Source organism: Mus caroli, unplaced genomic scaffold (genome assembly GCF_978045245.1).
Source record: "Mus caroli unplaced genomic scaffold, Mus_caroli_1 scaffold_11, whole genome shotgun sequence".
Classification (NCBI taxonomy): domain Eukaryota; kingdom Metazoa; phylum Chordata; class Mammalia; order Rodentia; family Muridae; genus Mus; species Mus caroli.
The window spans coordinates 119,313,027-119,340,317 of NW_028227266.1; the positions used below are offsets into that span (position 1 = coordinate 119,313,027).

Below are 27,291 nucleotides of genomic sequence, written 5' to 3' on the forward strand. Positions count from 1 at the left end.
AATGAAGACCTGCATGAACTGTGCGGAGAGGGTGGAGCTAGTGGAACAGATGAAGCTTGTGAACCTGGTGGCTCTGCACCGTCTGGGGCAGCTATGGTGGGGTGGGAGGTAGGGGAGGAGCTTCCAGCCTAGTCTTCTGTGCTTAAGCAAAGCCCCGCCAGGCCTTTCTTCTAAACGCCCGCTCCTCCATCTTTGCTGTGCTCATCTCACCTGTGCTGATTTTCACCCACAGCGTCAGGGTCCAGTCTTGCTTTTACACCAGGACCTGTTCATTCACCGATCCCCATGGAGCCTGTTACCTGTGTGTCCAAGGTCTCAGGCATAGGCGTTCTCAGAGACCACGAGGATAAGCCTTGTTAGCACCCCAAGACCCCCACGTCCCATGCTAACTGGATCCCTGGGAGATAGTTCACTGGCTATGACTGTAGGCTCGGGCATGGTGCTAGTAGTAAGGGCTGGCTTGACTGATACCTTTGAATGGGGACCTATGGTGGCATCTACTGTGTTCATGACATGAATAGTGTTCACCACAGTCCTCAATTATGAAACGTTGACAGGTTGCATTTGGGTCCACTAGTGTATACCAGGTCACATGACACCAGGGGGGGGGCGGGGTGGTTCACTCTGAGTGAGCATGGGTTTTGGTGTAATTCATGACAGAGCACTGGGAGCTGAACAAATAAATCTTTCACTCGGCGACTCCAGACACAAGGCATCTATGTCACAGAGTGTGTGGCTAGTGTCCCATGCCCCAGTCGGAGTTACTAGCCAGAATTAGGTGGTACTAGGGCCTTGCTGCCTATGGTAAATACACCCTGTCTCTCTCACATCATAAAATAGCTGTGGACACTGTGTTCCACACAGGCTGGCAGTGCCTTGCTGTCGTATGTTTGTGTGACATCAACAGTCTTACCAGAAATTTGGCATGAGCCTGGCCACCAGCAGAACGCCAACAGAATCTCTTAACGGTGGTGGAGACATTGATTCAAGCTAGGCGTGGTGGTGCCGGCCTGTTATCCTAACCCTTCGGAAGCTAAGGCAGGATGGTCACAAGTTCAAGGCTATTCTGGGTAACTCAGGGAGACCCCTGTCTCAAAAGGTCAAAAGGGAGCTGGGAGTATACTCAGTGGTAGAGTGCTTGCCTAGCCTGAGCAAGGTCCTGGCTTCAATCAAGCACTGGAAAACAAGGAAGAGATCAGCTTAGACTCCAGCCTGGACCACAGCATTGAATTTGAGCAGTGTGGTGTAATCTCTGGGTGGCTACCCCTACAATCCCTTTACAGTCATTTCTATAGGGAGCTAACTCGGCAGGTAAAGCGCCTGTCACCAGAGCATGAAAACCCTAGTCCAAGTATTCAGAACCAACATAAAGGCCAGACAAGACTCTGCCTGTACCCATTAGCCCAGCACTCCCACAGAGAGCTGGCAGTTGAGACAGGAGGATCCCCTGAAGCCTGAGGACCAACTAGCCTAATGTACACAGCAGCAAACAGCAAGACCCTGTCCCCTGTCTCAGACAAGGCAGATGGATACCTGAGGCTGACCTACATATGCCTGCCATGGCACCTGCGGGCCCATACACGAGAGCACACACAAGCAATACAGGGGATGCAGATGGGCCCATTTCAAAGATGCTTATTTAAAAGAAAGGCCCTCTACAACTTTTCTGTGCCTCGCTCAACACTGTATGTTTTTTATATGATCAGAATTGCCTGTCTTCCCGTATCTCTCAAGTGTCCATTGCCCACATCCCCCAGGTGTCCATTGCCCACATCCCCCAGGTGTCCATTGCCCACATCTCCCAGGTGTCCATTGCCCACATCCCCCAGGTGTCCATTGCCCACATCCCCCAGGTATCCAGCTTGTTTCTGCTCCCAGCATAGCATATGGGGATGGGGTTCCTCACAACCTAGTATTTTAGAAATGGCAGGGAATAGGAAGGGACGATACCGGGAGAGAGCAGGCGCCTCAGTGGACTCGTAGGTAGTGACAACAAACTCTGTAGCTGTGTGAGGCTGAACTTGTGTTTTTATTACATTTAGTTATTCTCTCCCCCACCCCCGTGTGTGTGTCTCCCTCTGTGTGTGTGTGCGTGTGTGTGTGCATGTGTGTATGTGTGTGCGCGCCCATCCGTGTGCCACAGCAAGCTTGTCAAGTTCATAACCAACCTGCAGGAGTCTGCTCTCTCCTTCTACCACGTGTGTCCTGGAGATAAGACTCCAGTCATCAGGCTGGGCAGCAAGCACCTTGCCCATGGAACCAATTGCTGCCCCTCAAGTTCTTTATATGTAAGCAAAGTTTTATGAAGTGTTCAACATGGGTTTTTTGTTGTTTTGGTGTTTTTTTTTTTTTCAAAATCATTATGCTAGATAGTTATGTAAACCTGACACAGCTATGGTCATCTCAGTTGAGAAATGCCTAAAGTCTGGTTCTTAGTCTCTGCAGCCGCCTCGACTGGGCGCTATGGAAACAAACCAGTGCTCATTACTAATGCGGCTGGGGCCTGGAGCAGAGGGGCCCTCTCCTGCAGAGTCTCATCTTTCTTTGAGATGTTCTGAAGTATTTACATTGCCCAAGCCTACTGGATCTCAGACTCTGCACAGCTCCTGAAAAGATGCCCCTATCTGACAACTGTGACAAATTTCTCCTGGTCGTGAGGACTTCACTTACAAGACACACAGCTCTGGGCTGGCGTTGCACTAGAACTAAGAGTATAGCATCTATGTTTGTGGAGATCCCACTATGTGTCCGCCAGGATGGAGGCCTCTGGCACACAGTGGGCGCGGTGGGGAAGTAGACATGGACCCAGAACACTAGGCACAGAAGTGAACCTTACACAATGTGGTATAAACTGTAATGTGCCTCCGTTCCCACACCTATGAAATAGCAACATGTGTATCATATGGATCCGGGAATAGCAAATGAACAGATCAGCGGATCAGGGGTTGGACGGAATGGCAGTGTGAAGAGTGTTTGAGCCTAGTTTGCAGTGGTTCACGCACAGCAAGAAGAGATGGCATGACTCTGGAGAGAGTATGGGTGTAAAGTATCCTCAAAGGAGCTTAGCAACATTGGTGTCCAAGAGCTCTGTAGGTTTTGGGGGAGTCCCCCATCCTCTCCTAATCTCTGTCTACAGCAGCACCCATGTGTGTTGGCAGCCACATGCATGAGTACGTAGGCTGGCTCCCCTGGTATCGTTGACATTTTTGTAAATGGAATTTCTGCTTTCATTAGCAAGGCAAATTGCTAAATGAACCACTTGCAGGCTACCGTGGGGCCTTATTTACCAGATACCCACGGCCTCGACTGTGTTAAATAGCAATCACTGAGAGTCATTGTGCAGTGGCAGCCGAGGGCCTGCCAAGTCTTTTGGGAACTATACAAAATATTTTCAGGGCTAATTTAGTAATTTCAACATCATAAAATATCGAGGAGGAAAAGCTGGTAAATAGTGTTCATCTTTAGAACATTGTGAAGAGCAAGAAGTACCCTTCCAGGGCTTTGCATTTGTTATTGTGTGTATGTGTGTGAGGGGGGTGCGGGTGTGACACGGCACATGTGTAGAGGCCAGAGAACAACTTTATGGAGTCTCCTTCCACCATTACGAGGATTCTGGGGGTCAATTCCAGGTCTCCAGGCTGTGTAGCCAGTATCTTTACCTACCTGGCCATTTTGCGGAAACAAGAATTATCTTTTAATGTACCCATCCTATGCCCAATCTCTGTTATTGTCGCCTCCCTCATAATGTAACTAACCCTCATCTTCCAGTAAATAGAATCTTGTTTAAAAGCTTTTTAAAGTTTTATGTGTGTGAGTGTTTGCCTGCTTGTATGCATGTGCACCAAACGTGTGCAGTACTTGCAGAGTCCAGAAGATGGCGTTGGATCCCCTGGAACTGGAGTTGGAGGCAGTTGTGAGCCACGTGCAGGTGCTGGGAATTAAGCCTGGATCCTCCACAAGAACAGCCAGTGCTCTTAACCACTGAGCCATCTTTCCATTTCTAGATCAGCACTAGAAATGGAATCTTGAAAGCATTTTCTGGGCTCAGAGATGACAGACTATAATGCAGACAGAAGCTCCCCTTGCCAGGCTTATGCACTAATGCAATCTCACAAATCCACCTGTTTCCGGAAGCCTCTGCCATCTAGATTTATATAGCTCTTGACATGTCACAGAAAGAAAAGGATATATCATGATGCAAAATGGGAATGGTATGTTTAACCAAAGATCAGAAGTGTTTCAAACCTACAGCAGCCAGAAACATATTTCTGCAGAAATCCTTTAAAAATTATACTCTCAACAAGGCTTAAATCATAATCAAATACCACAGTGAACACACCCCTGAAATAGGGGCTTCTCATAATGACATCCTGAGCCTGGATTGCGCTCGGTTCTTCATGATTCAGTTCCCTCCCTCTGACAGCACTAGTGCAGTACTAGGCACTAATTTTTAACATCAAGTCTGGAAAGTGAGGGAGATAACTGGAGACAAAGAAAGGCCCAGAACAAAATGGAAGGAGATGTCGCTTTCTTGCTCAAAGCCCTGTCTTTGAGACACCGGTGCATGTACCTGTATGTGGAGCTCTTGGCTGTAATCATGGAACTTGGTTAACCTCATGGCTTGGTGACAAGCACTTTCCCCATCACAAATGAGAAGGTCTTGATTGTTCTGTTGATAATTTGCTCCTGATGACTGTGGTACCTAAATTGTCTCAGCATGCCGATGAGACTCTTGGTCTAGCCCAGGTGCCTATTTACTCAACAGACAGCCAAGGGCCTTCCTTCTGGCCTGCGGAAGGTTCCGTGTGAAGGTTAAGTTTATTGTCAATTTGATACAATCTACGGTCACCTGGGAAGAGAGTACCAGCAAGGGATTGTATAGATCAGGATGGGCTGTGGGTGTGCCTGGGAGGACTGGTCTTGATTACATTAGTTAGTACTGGAAGACTGAACACACTGTGGGCGGAACCATTCCCTAGGGTTGGACCCTGGGCTGAACCCACTGTGGGCGGAACCATTCCCTAGGGTTGGACCCTGGGCTTTGGGAGAGAGAAGAAATCTGGCTGAGTGCTAGGCATGTGTGCATTTCCACTCTCTGCTCTTGGCTGTAGCTGTGGTCTGGTCAGCTATCCCATCTTCTTCCCACCTGACTCCTGAGTTATCCCACCTTCCCACCACCTTGCCTTCCCTGCTCCAATAGGCTGCATCTGAAAACTGTGAGTGAAAATGGACCCTCTCCCCTCTGTCTTGATTTTCGTCAGGATATTTCACCACAGCAACAGAAACACAATGAAGGCACGTGAGAGGCAGGGGCTGTGGCCTCCATGGACTAGATTCCAGGGAGGAGATAGTTAACAAGGGAACAAATGGATGACACAGAACATCATTCATGATAGATTATGAGGAGGATCAGAAAGGGAAGAAACAAATCGCTAAGGTGCGCATTAGGGAGACTTGTGCTCTCTCTAAAGCCCAGAGGGCGTTGGCCTTTATTCCACTCAGTTCCCCACTGCCAGTACCTGCAAAGAAGTGTAGTGAAGGATTTGCTCTCAGGAAGAAAGCTCTCCTGTTAGGAAGTAGGGGCTTCCTTGAAAGCGATATTTATCTAGACACACCCATCTTTTCTTTTATCATCAAGTGTATTTTTTTTTCACTGCTTAAAAAAAAAAGAAAAAAATGAAGCAAACGTTGATGCTTTGTAAAAGTCTTGAGAGTCTTTGGAGGGAGGTAAGGCCTGAGGAGATGGTTCGTGTGGCGAAGTGCTGAGTGCTTGCTTTGCCAGCATGAGAGCACGTGTTCAGTCACCAGAAGCTGTGTATAAACGTGGGGTGTGGTGATGCACGTTTGTAACATTGGTGCTGGGGAGAAACATTCAGATCCCTGAGCTCATGGCTGGCCAGCCTAGCCTATGTGGTTAGTTCTAGGTCATTGTCATGGTTTGTATATCCTTGGACCAGGGAGTGGCGCCATCTGAAGGTATGGCCTTGTTGGAATAGGTGTGACCTGGTTGGAGTAGGTGTGTCACTGTGGGTGTGGGCTTAAGACCCTCACCCTAGTTGCCTAGAAGTCAGTCTTCCACTAGCAGCCTTTGGATGAAGATGTAGAACTCTCAGCTCTGCCTGCGCCATGCCTGCCTGGATACTGCCATGCTCCCACCTTGATGATAATGGACTGAACCTCTGAACCTGTAAGCCAGCCCCAATTAAATGTTGTTTTTTATAAGACTCGCCTTGGTCATGGTGTCTGTTCACAGCAGTAAAACCCTAACTAAGATAGTCATGGAGAGACCCTGCCTCAAAAAGAAATCAAAGTTAGAAGGATGGAGGGTGTACTTGTCTTCTGGCCCCCCCCTGAACACTCATGGGCTTGAGCATACACATGCACACATACATGCATACACATGCATGCACACATACATGTATACACATGCATGCACACATACATGTATACACATACATATGCACACATACATATGCACACACACAGGCACAGACGTACACATGCACCCATACACACGAACATGCACACACATGCACACACATATATGTATACACACGTATGCACACATACATGTACACACATACACACACATACATGCACACAATCCCCTCTGGTTAGTGTGTCTCTCCCACAGATGTTCAGATGCCATCAGCACCACCTTGAGCTACAGTTCAAGTTGGTTCTGGAAGAGACCAGAACCCTCCTACAGAGACCAGAGACAAGGTAAAATGTTTGGCCCACACCAGGTGTGTTTGAAGGGAAGCTTTAGACAGGTAGCTGCCCAGTGTGCTGCGTAACAAACAGCACTGCACTGAGAGAGCGCCATTGGTCCTTGCTGATACAGGGTGGGAACAGGGGTTAGGATGCTTCTGAGATCTGGGGCCCGACCTGGAGCTGCCCTGACTCTCCATGGACACCTCATTGCGGATTCCTTTACTTGTGTCTTTTCCTTATTTTCCCTCTTCCATTTTTATATGAGAACATTACCAACTACTGCTTGTTCTCTCTCTCTAAGTCTCTCCTTCTCCCTCTCTGGTCTCTGTAGGAGGGTTCTCCCTCCCTCTCTTTCTGTCTCTTCCCCTCTCTCTTCCTCTTTCTTTCTCTCATTTCTTCTCTGTTCCCCTCATGTCCTTCCCTTCAAGAATATTAGAGGCAGGAAAGGCCCAGGTTTGCAGTCTAATATGATTCACATCAGCACCTTCCCTGGACAGCATTTTCCTCCCTCTATCTTAGTTGACTCTGAGCCACACCCAGTTTCCCCTGCCATTCAGGGTACCCATGTCCCAGTGGCTGGCACTGGCTACCTTTAGACACGACTGGTAAATAGAAACAAAACATTTTCCTCTTCTTATTGTATTTTTATTTTTTGTTTTGAGATAGGATTTCGTGTGACCCAGGATGGCCTCAAACTCAGTACCTAGCTGAAGTTGACTTAGAACTTCAGATTCCCTGCCTCTATTCCCAGAGTGCTGGGATTACAGGGATGTGCCATTGCACTAGGTTTATGTGGTGCTGAGGGGTAAACCCAGGGTTTAATCAAGCCATGGAAGCCCTCTGTCACCTGAGCTGCACTCCAAGCCCCTGTCCTTGCTTATTAAAGCAGGTCTGGTTCCATGGCCAGGGCAAACTCTGGACTCCACGTGAGCTCAGTGTGAAGCAAACTCCCACTGAGCTTTGCCGAGCTTTGCCCCTTCTCCTTTCCTTCTCTTCCTTTACACCCTTCCTCAACCCCTTGATCTTCAGTGTCTTTTTTATTTTTGGATAAATGCATACAGGTATACAATGTGTTATGTAACAACTACCCTACGGCCTTCTCTCAACTCCTCTCAGAATACCCTGACAGCCTTCTCCCGATTTCATGTCCTGTCCTCTCTTGTTAGAACTTCTGTCACCTGCTGAGTTCAATGAGCACTGCCCACCCATGGGTTGGGGTCACCCCCTGGAGCAGCCTCCCAGACGTCCTGCAGGGAACAGGGAAAGCTTAATTCCAACCCCATCTGGGCCCTGACATCCAGCTCAGAGCTGTTCTGCTCTGTTGCTGTGTAGAGGGACATGCTGGTGTCTCTAGGAATTGTGCTTAGCGACGTGACATTTATTCCTAGTCCCTGCCTGCCTGCTGTCTTCCTCTGTGCTTGCCTGCCCAAGCCCCTGCCCTGTGACTCTTTCCCTAACACAACAAGAAAACTTCCTCATTAAAGAAAACACACACACACACACACCCTCAGTAGCCATCAACAGCCAGGAGTTCCTCACCCCTGTACCAGTTTTGAAACCACTCTTAGACTGCACCACACATACAGGAGTTCCGCCCAAGGTACCCACTCTTTGGGCCTCTGATTCTTCGTCTATCAAGTGAAGGTAGTCACCACATACACTGAGGAAGATTATTCTGAGGCTGGGTAAAGGTGTCTGGGAAGGCTTTGAACATAGATACCCAACAGCTAGAGAATTAATTGTGATCATGATGTTGATGTTGATGTTGATGGCAGATTCCATGACTGAGAAATGGCAGAAAACGGAAATTTTATTGAAAGGTTTCAGTGTACTTGTTATTTCATGTGGTTGTCCTTGTCATCGTGGCCCACTAGAAGGTGGTAAGTGCATTCATTCCCTTTGCTAAGAAAGACACCTTCCAGCTCCCAAGTGCAGGGCTGCCCTCTAGTGGTCTCTGCGCAGATGTCAATTGAAAAAAAACGGTTTTTAAAATTCATGTGCGTATTTGCATGTCCATATTCATGCATGTGGATGTAGGTGCACACATGTTATGACATGCATGTAGTATTCACGGGACAACCTCATGTGTCAGACCATGCCTTCTACCTTGTTTGAGACTGGGTCTCTTCCTGACCATTGTAAATGCCACGCTAGCTGGCTCACAAGCTCCCGGGGGGAGGGGGCTCGGGCCCCCTATCCCCCTATAAGAGCTACGGGATTACAGATGGGCACCATCATGCCTGGCTTTACATGGCGTCAGGGGATCTGAACTCAGGACCGCACACTTGTTCAGCAAGCACTGTACCTACTGAGCCAGCCCAGAAAATAAAATCTTGCAGCCAGATGGCAAACTGTCACTCTCAGTAGCCCACAACAGGTGTTCTCCCGGGATAAATTACACTCCCGGTGGTCACTCTGACCTCTCCAGCATTCTTGTTTACATATGCACACACTTCTGAGTGTTGGCAGAACTCTCGGTGTCTACCATGGGAGCCAGAGCAGGTCAGTGTGTGCACCCCGAGAGAAGCACCCCGAGAGCAGAACCGCTGGCGTTTGTGTGTGAGAGAGGTCGATTTGTCTTACAGAATGTGCTTAGGTGATGGTGCCCACTGGCTGATCAGTCTTCAGGGTGAGTGGAGGTTGGAGATCCAGGGAGAGTTGCTAGCTCGAGTCTGGAGGTGGTGTTGTCTGCCGGCCTTGTTTCTGCTTTTCTGGTGAGTGTGGGTGAGACCTAGCCACTTACGGGGAGTAATTGGTATGAGTCGAAGTCTACAAATTTAAACATAAATCTTTTTGAAAAACACTGTGTGTGTATGTGTGCATGTGTGTTTGTGCATATCTGGGGGGGGGTTGTGTATGTGTATCTGTATGTGTCTGTGCGTGTATCTTTGTATGTCCGATTGTCCATGTGTGGTCTGTGTATATCTTGTATCTGTGTGTCTGTGTCTTTCTCTCTCTCTCTCTCTCTCTCTCTCTCTCTCTCTCTCTCTCTCTCTCTCTGTGTGTATGTGTGTGTGTGTGTGTGTGTGTGTGTGTGTGTGTAATCGAGAACACCTGCTTGATGTGGGTGGCCTTGGAGACAGAAACATTGGATCCCCTAGAGCTGGAGTTAGAGGTGGTTGTGAGCTGTCTGAGATGTGGATGCTAGGAATTAAAACTTAAGGCCTCTGGAGGAGTAGGGAATATTCCTACCTACTGAGCTGTCTGTCCAGCCCTCTGGATATTAGCCTTATTTTAAAAAATACCTAGGCAACAATATCTAGATTGATCTAAGCAAATATTTAACTCTTGCCAGGTAGATACACAACATTAACTTAGGTTTTCTGAAAACATTTTTGGATGTATCTGGCATTCGTCTGCAAACATCACTATCCCTTCAGGAAAGAACCCTGGGCAGGATCTTCATGCTCCGTCGTTCTTGTCTCTCATGGCCCTGTCTTTTTCTGTCTCTAAACTGCTCCATGCTTAGGATGTGTCATGGCTTGAGGCAGCAGCTCCACAGATGTCTGTTTTATAAAGAGCCACATAAATTATGTAGCATCCTTTTATGAACACAACAGACATCTTAACAAGCTATGAATCTATGTGCTCAATATGAATGTTAAAGTAATGGGTGAATTTAGTTTTGGGTTCAGAATATACTTTCTATCATATTTTAAAAATAAAACCAAATCACGGTGCTTCAAGTGGCTGCTTGTTTTCATTCCCAAGTGGTCTTCTATGTACACAGCCGACCACATCTATGCCTCTGCACTAGGGTTCACTTCCTCTCTGGGCAAGCGGGGGAAGGCAGCCTGAAGAGGAGGGCACACTGCTGTCCCCAGCGGCCTCCTGGGAAGAGTAGATCAGGGCACTGGGAGATCCATGAGGCTCTGCAGCTCTGCACATGAACATCAGACCCTGGGAAGCGGTTCTGTCCGATTGTCCTGTACAAGTGTGAATACCTCAGTTCCTCTTTTACTTTTGAGACTTCTTGACCCCAGTAGAACTTTTACTGACAAAAGAGACCTCAGGAACTTTGGACATTTTCCAAAATCTATTGAATCAGGTAGATTTTGTAGGGAAAAAAGATCAAGAATATAAAACAAATAATGATTCGCTTGATTTTTTTTTTTAAATTTTCTCTTTGCTGAATTTAGGCAACTGTTGGACAAGTAGCTGGCGCCCTCTGGGAATTCCTCTTGGACCAGGCATGTTTGCAGCAGCTGTATCTTGTGAGCTCTCAGAGCAACAGTCAATTTGCATTTTAATTTAGGCTAAAGTGTGATGTTTGATATGAAATCTTTCTTTCCCTCCTCGATTTGGCAGAAGGAATGACTATTCATTCATCTTTGGCGAATGGGTGGCCCTCTGTTTCCAGCTAGCTGCTGAGCCTTTCATTAGCAGAGGTAAAAAGAACAAGGCTGCGGGAAGCTGCTCTTGCACGTGGGAAACTTTTCAGGTTTGGGAGAACTTCAAACTAGAAACCCCTCATCTGTGTGTGCACATGTGTACACACATGTGTGCTCCTGTGCATGTGAAGGTCAGAGAGCAACACTGAGTGCCCTCTCTGCCATTCCTCATCTCTCCTTGTGCTCACCTGGTGCTGGGTCCGGCTTTATTCCCCATCCACAGGACAGTCTCTTTTGCAAAGGAATCCTATCCATGAGAGATGTGGGCAGATTTCTCCTTCCTGTTTCTGTATCCAGAGGTTCCAAGTCCCATGTATTCTCAACTGTGCCTGTTGGCATATCACTAAGGCCCATATGGCCAATTCTGCTCCTGATGACATATTCCTGGTGAAGCTTTGGCCAGGAATTGTCTCTGTCTTTTACACAGCAACTCTTATAAAGAAAACATTTACTTGGGGTTGGCTTACCATTTCCAAGGTTTCTGGTGCTGGAGGAGCAGAGAGCTCTATATCTTGATTCACGGGCAGCATGGTCAGACTGTGTGCCAATACTGGGTGTAGCTTGAGCATATGAGACCTCAAAGTCCGCCCTCACAGTGACACACTTCCTCTAACAAGGCCACATCTCCTGATAGTGTCACTCCCTATTGGTCAAGCATTTAAACACATGAGTCTATGGAAGCCATTCCTGTTCAAACTACCTCATCCTCCAAGACGCTATTTTTTATTTGAGCCCCATTGTTGTATTGATAGAAGAATCTGAAGCCACCACTTCAATGGTCAATGTATCAGTGTTGTAGATGGCATCCAACACCCTCTTCTGGCCTCTGTTGGTACCTCCCATATGAGCACACAGATATCTCTGTCTCTGTCTCTCTGTCTCTCTCTCTGTCTCTGTCTCTCTCTCTGTCTCTCTCTCTCTCTCTCTCTCACAATTAAAACAAAAATACATTTCTCAAAAAAACACTCTCTCCATTTAGATCTTTGTCACCCTGGTCTTGATGACCTCAAGACCCTGTAAACAGCACAGAAGGACTCAGGCAGCGTCTCTCCCCTGATCCAGCTTCCTCTTCATTCTGTCAGGAGCTCTCTTTGACACCCAGGTCTGAGGGTCTCACTGTCTGCCACACCCAGTGAAGGCAGTGACTGCCTTCTTCTCATGACCTCTGAACACTTCACTTTGGCAAGGCATGGAGGCTCTTTAAGATCAACCACCAGCCTGCTCCCCCTGACCCCAAGCTTAATCCCTTCTCACACACTGTATGTTCCACTATGTGCCTGGACTTTTGCAAGAGATGACTTCTCCATCTACAGTGTCTTCCCACACAGGTTGGTAGCTCTAGTAAATCCTTCCAAAGCCAGTGTGGGCACCCCTACTTCTGTGTGATGTACACCACCCAGAACCACACACACACACACACACACACACACACACACACTGCCTGACACCTTGCATGCCTTGTCTGTAGAACCTCTGCCTTTCTCTCTGCAGTGGGGGCAGACAGTTTGCTTTATGTCCCCAATACCTGGCAGGAAAACATTAGGCACTAAATGGGTGAGAGAAGGGTCCAACAATAAAGGAACTGATTTTTTATCTTTCTCTTTTGTTCCCATGTGAAATGAGCAAGCTACCAGAACCATTGCAGTTCGGGTGAACTGAAAATGCAACATTTTGATAAGAAAAACTTCAAGAACTCAGCTTAAAGAACACATCCATTAGCACCTTCCGAGGCAGAGGGTGTGGTGTGCACCTTTCACTGGCATCTTTTAAAATTGCCTCCTTGTGTTTTTGTATTCGAACCAGTGTGTTTAACACCAATCTATGCTTATGTTATTACTCCACATTCAGCAGAAACAATTTAAATTACTCATTGGAATTCATCCTAAAACCAGTCTGTGCTTCGTTGTTTACAGTCATGTACCACGTAACAGTTCAGTGGGTAACAGGCCGCACATACAGCCCATAACGTTACAATGGAGCCAAGAAATCCCCACAGCCTGGAGACATCATAGTCCTCACTAGGAGGGTTCCACTAGGAAGTTGTGAGGCTTCTCTCAGCTCAGACCCTGTGGGCACCCAGAGCCATCAGAGAGAGTCTTCTCACCGGCCTCCCCCATAGGATATATTTTTAAATGTTCTATAGGGGCTGGGGTAAAGTAAGCGTAAGTCCTTGATCCCTAGCATACACTTAAGAAGTACGGTAACCCATGCCTGTCATCTCAGGCTGGGAGGCGGAGACAGGGGAATCCTAGGGCTCACTTGCCATGCAGTGCAGCCAAGCAGTGAACTCTAGGTCCCTGAAGAGGCACCATGGAGAGCAATGAAGCTCGACACCCAGTGTTGACTTCTGGTCTCCACAGGTGCAAACACATGTATGCACCACACACACAAATGTAAAACAAACCAACCACTGTGCAGGTTTCTCTACAGCTCCCTCCATGAACTTAGACTTCGGGAAGATGTCTGCTGTGAACAGGGCTGTTGAGGATGGACCACCAAGCAGCCACCCCCTAGTGCCGCATGCCATCTCCTCACAGCTGACAGGCTCCTCTACAGGCACCCCCTCTCACAGATGAATCAGATGTGCCTCTGATTAGGTGGGAGTTCACATTCATGGCAGCGAATGACAACGGATGTCAGGAGTGCACCGGAGGATCATCGCTTTGACGTGGACATGGGTGCCCTCCTCGGTGGGGGAGAGAACAGAGCTCTGTGCATCTCTGTTTTGTTTACTGTCATCTGCAGAGTGATGGGCAGCTCTGTTCCTCCTGGGAGAGGGAAGGTTTTGTTGTTGCTGCTGCTGCTGCTGCTCAAGGTCAGAGCTACAGCAATAATCCCACAGCAGGGGGCTGGTCCTCTAGGACAAAAATATCTATGTCTATAGCTGCCTCGTGATGCAGATTTGGACCAGCTCTGCAGGGTGTGAGTGTGTGTCTGTGTGTGTGTCTGTGTGTGTGTGTGTGCTGGGGGGTGTCTTGTACTCAGCCAGGCTTCATAGCAGAACCTGTTGTCTGTGTGTGTTAGAGGAAGATTCTGACACGTGTTTCTCTCTTATATGTCAAAAGAAAAGGAATAAATGTAATGTGGATACACACAGGAGGACCATGCAGAAGGGAGAGTCTGCAAATGGGTATTCTATAGCCAGCCTCAACCACCTTCCCCTCCATAAGTATACTGCCCCCAGTCTTGGCTTTTGGTGCATAGCTAAGCTGACCACACAATGTGGTTGAGTCTCCCTTCCATGCTGAGTCAGTCTTCACCTGACAGCCGCTGACATGGTGCAGGCTCCAGCCTGCTCTGCCTTCTAACCCTCCATCACTTCCCTCTGTACTGACCCCAGCTCCTTAGCTGGCTGCCTACACCAGTTCTAGGGATCTAAATGGCATCTTCCTTGAGAAGATGTCTCTGTGCAGTGCCCAATGCGTGCTCATGCTCCTTTGTACCTTGTAGAATAATCAGCAGTCTCCCTCCGTTAGTAAAAAATGCTAATAGGATACAATGTTTAATGGCCGGAAGGGAAACTATCTCAAATTTACATATCTGATAAGGAACTTATATCCAGAGTACATCAAGAGACCTCACAAAATAACAAACAAGGAAAGACAAATTCTCTCGTTAGAACAGATGAGGTTGCACGCATGTCTGGTGAGCCCATGAAAACATGGTCTGCTATCTTCATTAGTCATTAGAGATGGGCAAATCAAAATCTTAGCACAAGACCTCTCACATCCTCTAAGATGACAGCCATCAGGAAAAGGGTTCAGTCATAGTGAGGGTGAGAAGACACTTAAGTCTTCCCAGCAGACCATGGATGTACAGGTAGAGATGCGGGGAAGCATGTCTGGTACTTTTCCAAGCACAGTTACCAACCAAGTGGATCAACGGTTCAATTCCTATAACCACAGAGAAGTTGAATATAACTGTCCATGAAAGGGTTAACCATAATAGCCAGAAAGTATACATAATTCAATGCCAATCAGCTGCCAAGAGATAAATAAAATATGGCGCATGCTAACATTGGGTGTTGTTTGTTGGCAAAAGGCTCAGGGGACACTGTAGATGAGGGGTCGGGAAGAATGTAAGAGAGGAAGGGATGGAGAGCCTCGGACTTCTGCCTCTGAACATGGGATGGCAGTGCATTACATACATGAACTTACTCCTGCTGTGGTAACCCACATCAGACCTCCACATGATCGAGAGAGTCAAAAATTCCAGCATGGAACAGGGAGAGTCTCTCTCTACACACCCTGTCCCTAACTAAGGAGCTAATGGCAGCTGAGGGTTGTTAAGGGCAGGCTGGCCATTGTAAGTTGCCCGTCCCCCAGTGCATGCCCCTTAGTGAGCTATATAGAAAAGAGAGCCATGAGTTGGTCAGCAGATATACCATTGGGAGAACTGGAAAGAGGGAGTAGGGATTGGGTATGAATGAGATACATTGTATACATGTATAAAATTTTCACAAACAAAAATAAACACATAAACCCCTCTCTGTCTTCTCTACCCTGGGAGCAGCTCTCTTGCCTTGGCCCCTCACCCTGAAAATGTATGCCTGCTCCAAGTTCTTCTCTACCCACTCCCTGATCAGGAGCACCTCTCAGCTGCTGAGTCACTGCTGAGTCGTCTGCAGTGGAGCTGAAGCGACCACAGATGGCAACCGATGAGAATCTCAGCCGCTTGGTGGTCACACAGCCTCTGACCTCACTTATCCCTAGCCACAGCTTCCAAACCAGCGCCATTTCAAGGGGCATCCACACAGCCGCCAAGTTCATTGGGGCTGGGGCTGCTATAGTTGGGGTGGCTGGCTCTGGGGTTGGGATTGGGACTTTTTGGGGGATCCTCATCATTGTCTATGCCAGGAACCCTTCTCTGAAGCAACAACTCTTCTATGCGATTCTAGGCTTTGCCCTCTCAGAGGCCGTGGGGCTTCTTGCCTAATGGTGGCCTTTCTCATCCTCTGCGCCATATGAAGCAGCTGTCCCTACTTCCACCACCCATAGTTCTTCCGTGTCTCGTCTGCCCTGTATGTTCCTTCTCATGTACCTCCCCAAGAAGTCTGGGGAAAGTGCTTGGCTCAGGGTTGACAGAGAGAAGACAAATAGATACTGTATTAATAAGATATAAACATACACACGTGCATACATCCATATGATAACTAATAAATGAGATCTACTAAAAATAAAGCTTAATACCAAAGGGAATTTTAATGCAGTTACGTAGTATATATATGCTTTGGTCAGTGAAGACCACAGGTGCATGATTGGTTGTAATGACCCCAAGAAATTCCACTTGTCTGGCTATCTCAGATCTGCTGACGGTGAGACACGACACACGATGTGGTAGTGGGATTGAGGGATTGCAGTAGTAGTTAAATATAACTTCTATCCCTGCCAGGCTACTGTCTGTGCCTACCATGTTGCTCAGGATGTTTGGGGCCACTCCTTCCGGCCCCTCCAATCCCTTCGCTGACCTCCCTGGGGTATGCAAGCTGTCAGTCTTCACGTTCCTGTGACGGTAGATGGCTGCGGGTCCGTGTGACCCAGGCTCTTTGGTGGAAGATGGTGGTCTTTCATCCACATGCAAGTCGCCAGCGTCTCAGGTCTGCCTGAGGATCCATATCCACTCCTGTTGATTTGAAAGCTTTTCAAACCTCTGGCTGCTTGGGTCTCCAGGGGTGTGAAACGGGACCATGACTACTACATCAGATTCTCAGCAGGGCTGTGGTGAGGATTAATGTTTTAACAGGAGCAATCTTCTCCCCTCTAAGAAGGCATTAATGGAATGAAAGGCTTTATTCAAGGCTGCTCATTGTTAGTGGTAATGTAGCGTCTGAAGCAGAAGTGCTTGGGTTTTTCATGACGCCCAGGGATACACAAACTCAACCCACCATTCAGGGTTTCTCTGTGGATGTAAGGTGAAGGATTGGTCTCTCTGGAGACAAGTAAGATAGATCAGTGGGGCAAGGACCTGCCACGTAAGAGTGAGAACATCAGTTCAGGTTTCCAGAAGCGACACTGAACTCCCGTGTGGTGGTGGGTGTCTGTAATCCCAGCGCTGAGTGGAGGCAGAAGGATACCCAGAGCTCACTGACCAGCCGGTTTAGCCAGTCAGTGAGCTCCAGGTTCAGTAGAGAACCTGTCTCAAAAGATAGTATCCAGAAGCAATGGAGTAAGACACCAGTGTGTTTTAAAGAATAATTTTACTTAATTTTCAAGAAATTTATGTAATGTATTTTGATCATATGCACCCCAACCATTCCAGTTAACTCCTCACAAGTCCACACAGCGTCCCTAACCCTACTTCCAATTTCATATCCTCTTTTAAGAATTTTAATAACCCACCAACTCCAGCTGTGCTGCACAACTACTTCTGGGTGGAGCCAACCACTGAGGTGTGGTTGACCTATCTTTAAGGGTCACACCCTTAAAGAAAACTGCCTCTCCCTTCCATAGAAGCAGTCAGCTGCCCGTAGCTCTTCCGTTAGGCGTAGGAGCTCACGAGTCCCACTCCATGCTGGAATGTCACCTGCCTTGCTCTTGTGTGGCCACCACAGCTGTTGTTGATGAGGGTGACAGCCCATCATATCCAGAAGGCACTGTCTCTGGTCCTCCCCCATCTCTGGTTCTTAAAACCTTTCTACTGCCTCTTGCATGATTGTCCCTGAGCCTTGGGGAGAGAGGCCACTCAGGATTGAGCTCTGGTCTCCACATGCAGATTCAGCACACACAAGCATATGCACATACACACTCTGGTCTCCACGTGTACATTCAACATACACAAGCACACGCGCACACGTCTCCACATGTACATTCAACATAGACATAAGCAGATGGGTAGGCATGCACATACATGCACAGATGCACATATATAGTCTCTCTGGTTTTATTTTTCTTTTTTAAGTGATTGATTGACTGATTTTCTGTATGAGTATTCTGTTGCTGTCTTCAGACACACCAGAAGAGGGCATTCTCCCATTACAGATGGTTGTGAGCCACCATGTAGTTGATGGGAATTGAACCCAGGACCTCTGGAAGAGCAGTCAGTGCTCTTAACTACTGAGCCATCTCTCCAGCCTTTATTGTTCTTCTATAGGACAATTTTACAAGGGCTGGGCACATGCAGGGGACAGGACCAGGTGCTCTGGGCTGACGACCCCACCCTGGTGTTTCTCTCCGCCTCACCTTCTCCCCTCTTTCTGGTTTGCAGTGAGATGAAGCAGAGGCTGGCCGAGGAGAACAGCAAGTGCAGCATCCTCTCGAAGCACCAGAAGTTCGTGGAGCGCTGCTGCATGCGGTGCTGCTCACCCTTCACCTTCCTGGTCAACGCCAGGCGCCGCTGTGGGGAATGCAAGTTCAGCGTCTGCAAGAGCTGCTGCTCCTACCAGAAGCACGAGAAGCTATGGGTTTGCTGTGTCTGCCAGCAAGCCAGGTGAGTGGACACATACTTGCAGGCTTGGGCTGTTGGCACCACTGTGTCCTCTGGTATTGATGGATAGGTGTGCCCAGAGCACTAAAGCCAGCAAAGGATGTCAGACAGGGGATGAGAGAAGCCATGGGAGTGCACAAAGGAGGCTGTCAGGATGAAAGATACAGCTTCTCCCATGCTCCAGCTTCTCCCATGCCCTGCCCACTCCTTTCATTCTTTGATAAGTGTTCTGGGTTCATAGAAACTGCACTGTATTATGAAAACTTGAGTAAACTGGGTGAGCTCCTAATAACTCAGATGCACAAGGACATGAAGGGACACGACTATTCGTCTCCACACGTGTTGCCAACAAGCAGGCCTAATCAGCTTCCACATTGATTGTGGTGAAAATGAGCATGCACTAGCTCTCAGGAGGGTTTGGAGAAAGCCTCATAGCGGGGATGGATGCTGCCACCCTGTGGATAGAATGAGACACCTGCAGTTCATAGTCTCCCTGTGGCATGCTGACTGTTTGACTGGTGAGTTTAACAGCCGGTGTCTGTCTTAAATCTCTGCTGATTTCATCGTCCTCGAGGTTCACTGTCATTCCTGGTGGCTCCATAGCTCTGCGTGATGGTAACCAAAGCCTGGCTGTGCCTGAGCCACACTCAAGAAGCCAGTCTTGCATTCCTTCTCCATCTCTCCTCTCCCTGCTCTGTCATGCTTACACACTTTAGTAAGCTAAGTTCTAGCATTTTCCCAGGAGCTGGTTTTGGGGATAGCGGCTGAGTGGATGAGCAGGGTCCCTGAAGAAGCAGGCTCTGCATACCAAAGATCCCAAAAGCTCCATGACACCAGCTTCCGTGGAAAAGTGGCTTTCTCATCATCCAGTGTCCAGTCTTGGGGGCCCCCAGGTCCTAAGCATTGCACAGATGAGACTGTCCCATTTCCACATGGAGGCTTGGTGGAGACCCATCGTAACTGACTGCTGTGAGCATGGCCAGCTATGCCAGAAACATAGGCAAACATGTTTGTGTCTTTCTGCAATGTCAGGATGTATTAAATAACAAATTCAGAGGGCATGGAAGTTTCAACAACAGCAGTTTACCAAATATCCCTGCTTTGCTTAATGCCTCCAGGTGAGGGAAACATGGGTTCTTATTCTGAATTTAATTATGCATATCAGCTCTCAGATCATACATTACACACAGCATACTACAAATCTATCTCCTACCTGTCATCTGTCTATCAACTGTCTATGTCTGTCTGTCTGTCTATCTATCTAGTGTGTGTGTGTGTGTGTGTGTGTGTGTGTGTGTGTAGCTTACAGAATGACTGCAAAGGGTTAAAGAGTCAAGAAGCTTCAAAAAGACCTGGGGAACTATTAGGAGTATAAGAGAGTCTGGATGAGAGAACCAAGCATACATCATCTCTGAGATAAATAAGGTGAAGCAAAATACAGGACCAGAGCACATGAATGAACAGACAGACAGATGGACAACAGGTCCAGACAGGTGAGCAAGAGGACAGACAGATGGCAGTTCGGGTAGGCTGCAGCCACAGAGGAACAGATGGGCTGAAGCCAGGGACCAGGGATAGTTCTCCACCTGTGGTTCTTGATGCACACAGTAAGAGATCAGATGACAGGCAGCAGGGTGTCTGTCACCGTCTCATTGAGTGTTCTCTGCTGCAGAGTCCAGGTGAGAAAGTTAGACTCTTTCCTTAGATGTGTCCTCTGAGGCCTTGGGCCTGGTTGTCCTGTTATGACAATATTATCTCCATGTGTACCTGTGGTACACTTCCAAGTCCCTCACCAGTCAGTGCCAGGTGGCATCACCTGGCAGATGGTGCGGTGCATGCGCCCATCCAGGAGTGTGCCCACCCCCTGCTTCAGACACCATAGAAGTTGTTTGTAAAATGGAGTTTCTCAGAGCACAGCACAGGCTGAAAACCATTGTTCTGAACAAATGGAGTAGCCTAGGGCAGGGAACAGCCTGGTCTCAACAGTTAGGTTTGGGATGTGTGGTGGTTTGCATTTGCTTGGTCCACAGGAAGTGGCACTATTAGGAGGTGTGGCCTTGCTGGAAGAAGTGTGTCACTGTGTAGGCAGGCTTTGAGGTCTCTATGCTCAAGCTCCACCCAGTGTGGAAGGAGAGTCCCCTCCTGGCTGCCTTCAGATCAAGATGTAGAACTCTTGGCTCCTCCAGCACCACGTCTGCATGCATACAGCTGTTTCTCACCATGATGACAATGGACTGAACCTCTGAAACTGTAAGCCAGCCCCAACTAAATGTTTGCCTTTATAAGAGTTTCCTTGGCCATAGGGTCTCTCCAAAGCAATACAAACCCTAACTAAGACAAGGTGATAGATGGGAGTGGCCCAACCTTCTGCTTCTTAGTGAGCTCAAGGCCGGACACTGAGAAAGTGCATATCAGGGCAAGGGTTATCATAGCAGTTACAAGTAGTGGCTGCTCTTCTCGAGGACCTGGCTTCAGTTCCCAGTGGAGGGTGCTCAGCACGGTAAATAGCACTCTGCACACACTGGGGATGGTACTCCACCCTGAGGTTGGTGCTCTAAAGTGATGATGGTGCTCCACACTGAGGTTGGTGCTCCACCCTGAGGTTGGTGCTCTGAAGTACGGATGATGCTCCACCCAGAGGTTGATTCTCTGTACTGGGGTTGGTGCTCCACCCTAAGGTTGGTGCTCTGCATTGGGGATGGTGTTCCACCTTGGGGTTGGTGTTCTACCCTAAGGTTGATGCTCTGCACTAGGGATAGTACTCCACCCTGAGGTTGGTACTCTGCACTGGGGATGGTGCTCCACCCTGGGGTTGGTGTTCTACCCTAAGGTTGGTGCTCTGCACTCGGGATGGTGCTCCACCCTGAGATTGGTGCTCTGCACTAGGGATGGTGTTCCACCCTGAGGTTGGTACTCTGCACTGGGGATGGTGCTCCACCCTGAGGTTGGTGCTCTGCACTGGGGTTGGTGTTCTACCCTAAGGTTGGTGCTCTGCACTGGGGATGGTGTTCCACCCTTAGGTTGGTGCTCTGCACTGGGGATGGTGCTCCACCCTTAGGTTGGTGCTCTGCACTCGGGATGGTGCTCCACCCTGAGATTGGTGCTCTGCACTGGGGATGGTGTTCCACCCTGAGGTTGGTGCTCTGCACTCGGGATGGTGCTCCACCCTGAGATTGGTGCTCTGCACTGGGGATGGTGTTCCACCCTGAGGTTGGTACTCTGCACTGGGGATGGTGCTCCACCCTTAGGTTGGTGCTCTGCACTGGGGATGGTGCTCCACCCTGAGGTTGGTGCTCTGCACTCGGGATGGTGCTCCACCCTGAGATTGGTGCTCTGCACTGGGGATGGTGTTCCACCCTGAGGTTGGTGCTCTGCACTGGGGATGGTGCTCCACCCTGAGGTTGGTGCTCTGCACTGGGGATGGTGTTCCACCCTTAGGTTGGTGCTCTGCACTGGGGATGGTGCTCCACCCTGAGGTTGGTGCTCTGCACTGGGGATGGTGCTGCACACACACTTGAGTGTGGCACACTGCTCTGGAGATGCATGCTAATGAGAAGCCCAGTATTGTACTCAGTTGCAAACATCTCCAGAGGAAAGAGCATGGACTTGATGGCCCCTGAGATTCTTTTCTATATGTTGAGTCTATGACATTTGCATAACATAGGTCTGGATGAGAAGCCTGAATTAGCTACTTATATGTCATGTGACTGATTCTAGGCAAGTTACTCTATCTTTTAGAGTCTGGAGGAAACAATACTCAGAATCTATAACAGAAAAAAGAGAACTATAAACCACTGCGGGGTCTTAGCTGCAATTACTTGACACTGTTCCTGTTATTTTGTTCTGAGGTCTTTAAGTAGGTATTTTCCTAATAAAATATTAAGCTGGTGTGATTGCCTGTAAGCAGGAAGTAATTTCCTCCATTTGTCATCTTCGTTTAGCACTGTAAAAATAATCTATTTTTTTATATATAAAATCAGTTTATTTCCCAGCACTAACCTGGGGCAGTTAAAGAAACCACCAAGTTGGGGTCACAGATAGAGACACTTGATAGGCCAGGGTCTCGGATGGGAAGACCTAGGCCCCAGAGACTGAGATATTAACACTCAGGTCATCATTGAATAACTTCAATCATGTATTGTTTTATATTTCGGCATCCCCAGGGAGCTGAGCAGTGTGTGCAGGAGATAGTAGCTTTGCTACAAAGAGTTGGGGGGGCGGTTATCTGTCCCATACAACATTGTGCGTTGCATCTTTCTGCTCCCATAAAATAAGCAGAATCATCCTGCTAAGTTAGTGCCATGCAGTGAGCTTGGCATGGTGGTGTGCACGCCTGTAATCCCAGCACTGAGGAGCTGGAGACACAGAAGGTGGAGATGAGAAGCTCAGAAGTTCAAGACCAGGGGCTGGGAGCTGGCACAGCTGCTAAAGTGCTCATCATGCAAGTCTCAAGGCCTGAGTTTGGATCCCTGGCACCGATATCATGCATCTATAGCACTGTGGGATGGCAGAGACAGGAGAACCCCTGGGGTTTGCTGACTAACCAGTCTAACCAAGTCATAGAGCTCCAGGTTTGTTAAGAGACCCTGGCTCAGTAAACCAATCAATCAGTCAATCAATCGATCAATCAAGTGAAGAATAATAGGGGAAGACACGCACTATCAGCTTCTGGACTCCACATGCATGCACACATATGTGCATGGATGCACCCACAGGCATGTGCGTGCATGTGTACACATACACACACACTCATGCTCACACACAGCCATCCTTGGCTCCATAGTGAAGTCCAGACCAGACTGGACTGGACTCCATCAGACCCTCTATTACAACCCCTCACTCAGCCAGATGATGAACTAAACCGTCACAATCCTGTGGAAGCCTGAGTGCTCCCTTCCCCCAAGGAGCAGCCATTTTGAAATGGCGCTTGTATTCCTTTATTCCTTTATTCTCTTATCATGGCTGCAGTCATGTTTTGGGTTATGAAATCCTTCAGCAAAACACCCAGTTGTTAACCTCTTTGGAAAACTCGCATTGTGTTTAGTCTGTGTGTGTGTGTCTGTCTGTCATCCATCCATCCATCCATCTATACACCTATCAATCACTTCTCTATTACTGTCCTTGTCCTGGCTGAATCTGTTCCAGTCTGTCACGTTTATTCCACGTTGACACTTGTGGTTGTGGTTCCTTTCCTCAGTGCACAGTGCTCGCCAGTGTTCCACGTGTTCATCACATATCCCGCCCCCCCTTTGCAGGCAGATTGGCACTGTTTGATCAGTTTGGGCAGCAGACCCTGAGCACACAGGTCATGGGTCATGCTAAAGTTGATGTCTGTCAGATTGGCACTGTTTGATCAGTTTGGGCAGCAGACCCTGAGCACACAGGTCATGGGTCATGCTAAAGTTGATGTCAGTTTTCTGGTGCTGAGGTGAGGGGCTTTGTTTGTACATCTGGAAGACTGTCAGCGCTAGCTGGAATTTCTAAGTGATTTCTGTAGAAAGGACCCTCCTTGCAGCTGATGTTAAATATGTAAGAGGAGAAAAATATCTCTTGTGGTTTTTAGGCAAAGGGTGTTGGAAGCTAGCAGAGGAAAGCTATCCGCCCTCACTGATATGGCCCTTGCTTTTCTTTCTTGTTTGCAATAATATATATGACTGCAGTATTCGCAGTGTTTGTCTCTTGGCTCTCAACATTATAGAACAGCAGTGATGCAACCTTGCTCTTTCCTCTCGGGCTCCCCCCTCGTGCATTCAGGGGATCTGTCCTTTCCCGGACACACTAATAATCAAGTCATGTCAACTTGATTTTAATAAGATTCCTATGTTGTTGTTGTTGTTTATGTTGTAATGTCCTGTCATTAAAATGCATCCTGAGAACAATATACAGCATGCTTGCCAGACACCAGGGGGAGAGTTAGTAGTTATTAGAACTGCCTGTTCACTATGGAAGTGACTGTGTGAAAGGTGCTGTCAAGTTGAGTTCTGCGTACTGTAGGGACATGTGCACTGCTCAGTTAACCCTCCTGGGATAATTAGCTCTTGTGATAGCTTTATCCATCATGATACATACAGCAAACAAAAAAAGGTCTCTGTGCTGAACAGTCCCATCCCACAGGACTGTGGGTAGAGCAGAAATGCTTTAGATCATCAGGGATCCTGGTAGACATTAGTATTGCAGGTGAAACGGCCTTAGGAGAAGTCAGCGGGATGCACCCCTTGGACAGCTTCCTACCCAAGCTTCCCAGGACATGTGATCTTGAGGGAAAGTCAATCAGGCTGTGGGAGGCAGCACAGAATAAAATGTGTAAACTCCTCAGAATGCTCATGTGGAAAAAGACAGAGAGGCTGAGAGGTGAGCCTGTGTGTCAGTGCTCACCGTGGAAGCCTGGAGATCTGAGTTCAGATCCCCAACATCCATGTTTAAGAAAAAATCCAGGCATAACGGTGTGGGTCTGCAACCCAAGAACTTGGGGGATACAGTTCATCATGGAAACAAATGGAATCCTAGGGCTTGCTGGGCAGCCAGCTTTGTAAGTGAACTCCAGGTTCAGCAGAAAACCAGAGCCCTGGATGGTGGTCACCATGGTTACATTCACCTTTTACCACATTTTGCCTAAGTTTATCGATTCTTGTGCCCATGCCTCTGCAGCACCCATAGTTTTGTAGCGCCTTGTGAAGTCTTTCATGATACTGCATCACAGTTTATTAACCCATTCTCATGATTTCAAACATGTTTCTATTCTTACTTTGTTTGTGTGCACCTGCATACTCTGCTCCATGCACCTGCAGACAGATGGTGCTCCACACATCTTTTCTTGCATGTGCTCCTTGGTCTCTGGCTATTCTCTGAAGGACTCTAGGATTAAAACTTCAATCCCAGCCTGTAGACATTTTGCCTTCTAAATGTATACAGTGTTCACCCAGCAAAGACTGTTTCGCCTTAAAAGCCAGATAACAACTCTGTACAAAATACTGTGTTTGTATCTTTCATCCTCCCACAACCATCCTGCGATGTGAGATGGACTCAAATACTCACTGGCTGAGGGTGCAGCTTTAGAGTGATTAGAAAGGTAATGTTACATTTTCTTGCAGAATCACATGTACTTATTCTGCCCTCAGTGATGAACATCACCTTCCACACCAGCTGACCAATGTCCTGCCTTCTCTGTGAAACCTCATTACATAGAAGAAAATCTGAAAGCCCTAGTTGCTAAAGACGGCATGAGCTGGAGCCCTGGACCCCATGTTAAGAGCAGAAAGTCAGACATAGTGGTGCACATTCATAATTCCTGTACTGGGGAGGCAGAGACAGGAGGACACCTGGGTCTCACAGACCAGTCAGCCTAGCCTTCTGTGCAAACTATAGGCCAGAGGAACTTTGTCACAAAGTACCAAATGGACAGCAATTGAGGACGTCAACCTCTGCCCCTCCCCTCAGCACACACAAAGAGGGGGGATGCTTTGTTGTAGGAGAGCTAAGTATTTTAGATGTTTTCCTCTGGTTTCCTTAAAAGTTTCTATTGAGGACACATTGTATACAGTGTTCACCCAGCAAAGACTGTTTCGCCTTAAAAGCCAGATAACAACTCTGTACAAAATACTGTGTTTGTATCTTTCATCCTCCCACAACCATCCTGCGATGTGAGATGGACTCAAATACTCACGGCTAAGGGTGCAGCTTTAGAGTGATTAGCAGGAAAGAAAAACTCGGGCCCCTCAGCCACCTCGGGTGATGATTCACTGAGGCGGTAGGCAAGAGGAAAGCAGTCTGAGTGCTGGTGAAGTCGTTCTAAATCCACTGCCGCTGCTTCATTAATGTTTTAGGCAGCGGTTTGTAAAGGATCCCGCGGAGAGCACCCAAGGGCTTGCATTAACAGCGGCTGGGCGGGGTGTTTATTTACAACTGACTGCTGTCTGGGTGGCTGCAAGTGCAGTTGTGCCTTGCTAGTGTTTGAAACACTATCATTGTCCGCCAGACCCAGGTTTAGCCCGGTCCTCTCATTGTGTAAATCACAATTTAACACACCTCCACAGCAGTCTGTCTGAATTCAACTCAGTATAGTGCTGTCTCTCTAAAGCTGAGCGTGCAGGTCGCCAGTGCTCATGAGAGAGATGATTGTCTGAGAAATAACATGATTTCTTTCAAGGGGCAAAAGCCACTGCATGTTTTGGGGTTACCCATATGTATCTCTTCTTGACCAAATCTGCTAAATACATTTTTATATACTCTCTAAAATACATGGAAAGTAGAACTTGCCTCTTTAGCCTTCTCTCAGCATGCGGTTCAGCGGTGTTGAGTGTGTTCACAACACAGATCAGGGGTTACCCACCATCTACAGAAATATGTCCACACACCAGGCTGCCCTCTGCCCAGGTTACAGAGGTTACAGTCACTGCATGCTCCATCCTTCTCCAGCCACAGGCACCCACCCCTCTGTTCTCTCTCTCTCTCTCTCTCTCTCTCTCTCTCTCTCTCTCTCTCTGTTGCTCTCTGGGTCTCTGTCTCTCTCTTTCTGTCACTCTCTCTCTCTATGGCTGGCTGTCTCTATGAATTCTGACAACTTTAAGTACCTCACAGACATGGAATCATGCTTTTTTCCTTTAATTCCATTTATGCTTGAACTAAGTTACAATTTAATAAGAAGCCCATCATTCAAATAACAGAAAAACATACCAACTCACTCCAGTGTGAACACTATATTTATATAAAATAGAACCCTTGGATGCTTTTGGTGAGAGCATAAATGAGCATAGCCTTATGTGGA

At 47.9% G+C, this 27,291-nt stretch overlaps 1 protein-coding gene and 1 pseudogene across 2 annotated transcripts in view; both read left to right on the forward strand.

Annotated features, from left to right (window-relative positions):
* Positions 1-27,291, forward strand: part of Myrip (myosin VIIA and Rab interacting protein) — a 169,351-nt gene that overhangs the window by 63,326 nt on the left and 78,734 nt on the right. For both annotated transcript variants that reach the window (XM_021172036.3, XM_029482017.2), the window contains one exon: positions 18,309-18,530. In XM_021172036.3, coding sequence (XP_021027695.1) covers positions 18,309-18,530 — 222 coding nt within the window. The remainder of the gene's footprint in view (positions 1-18,308; positions 18,531-27,291) is intronic.
* LOC110301538 (ATP synthase F(0) complex subunit C2, mitochondrial pseudogene) lies at positions 15,647-16,072 on the forward strand (annotated as a pseudogene).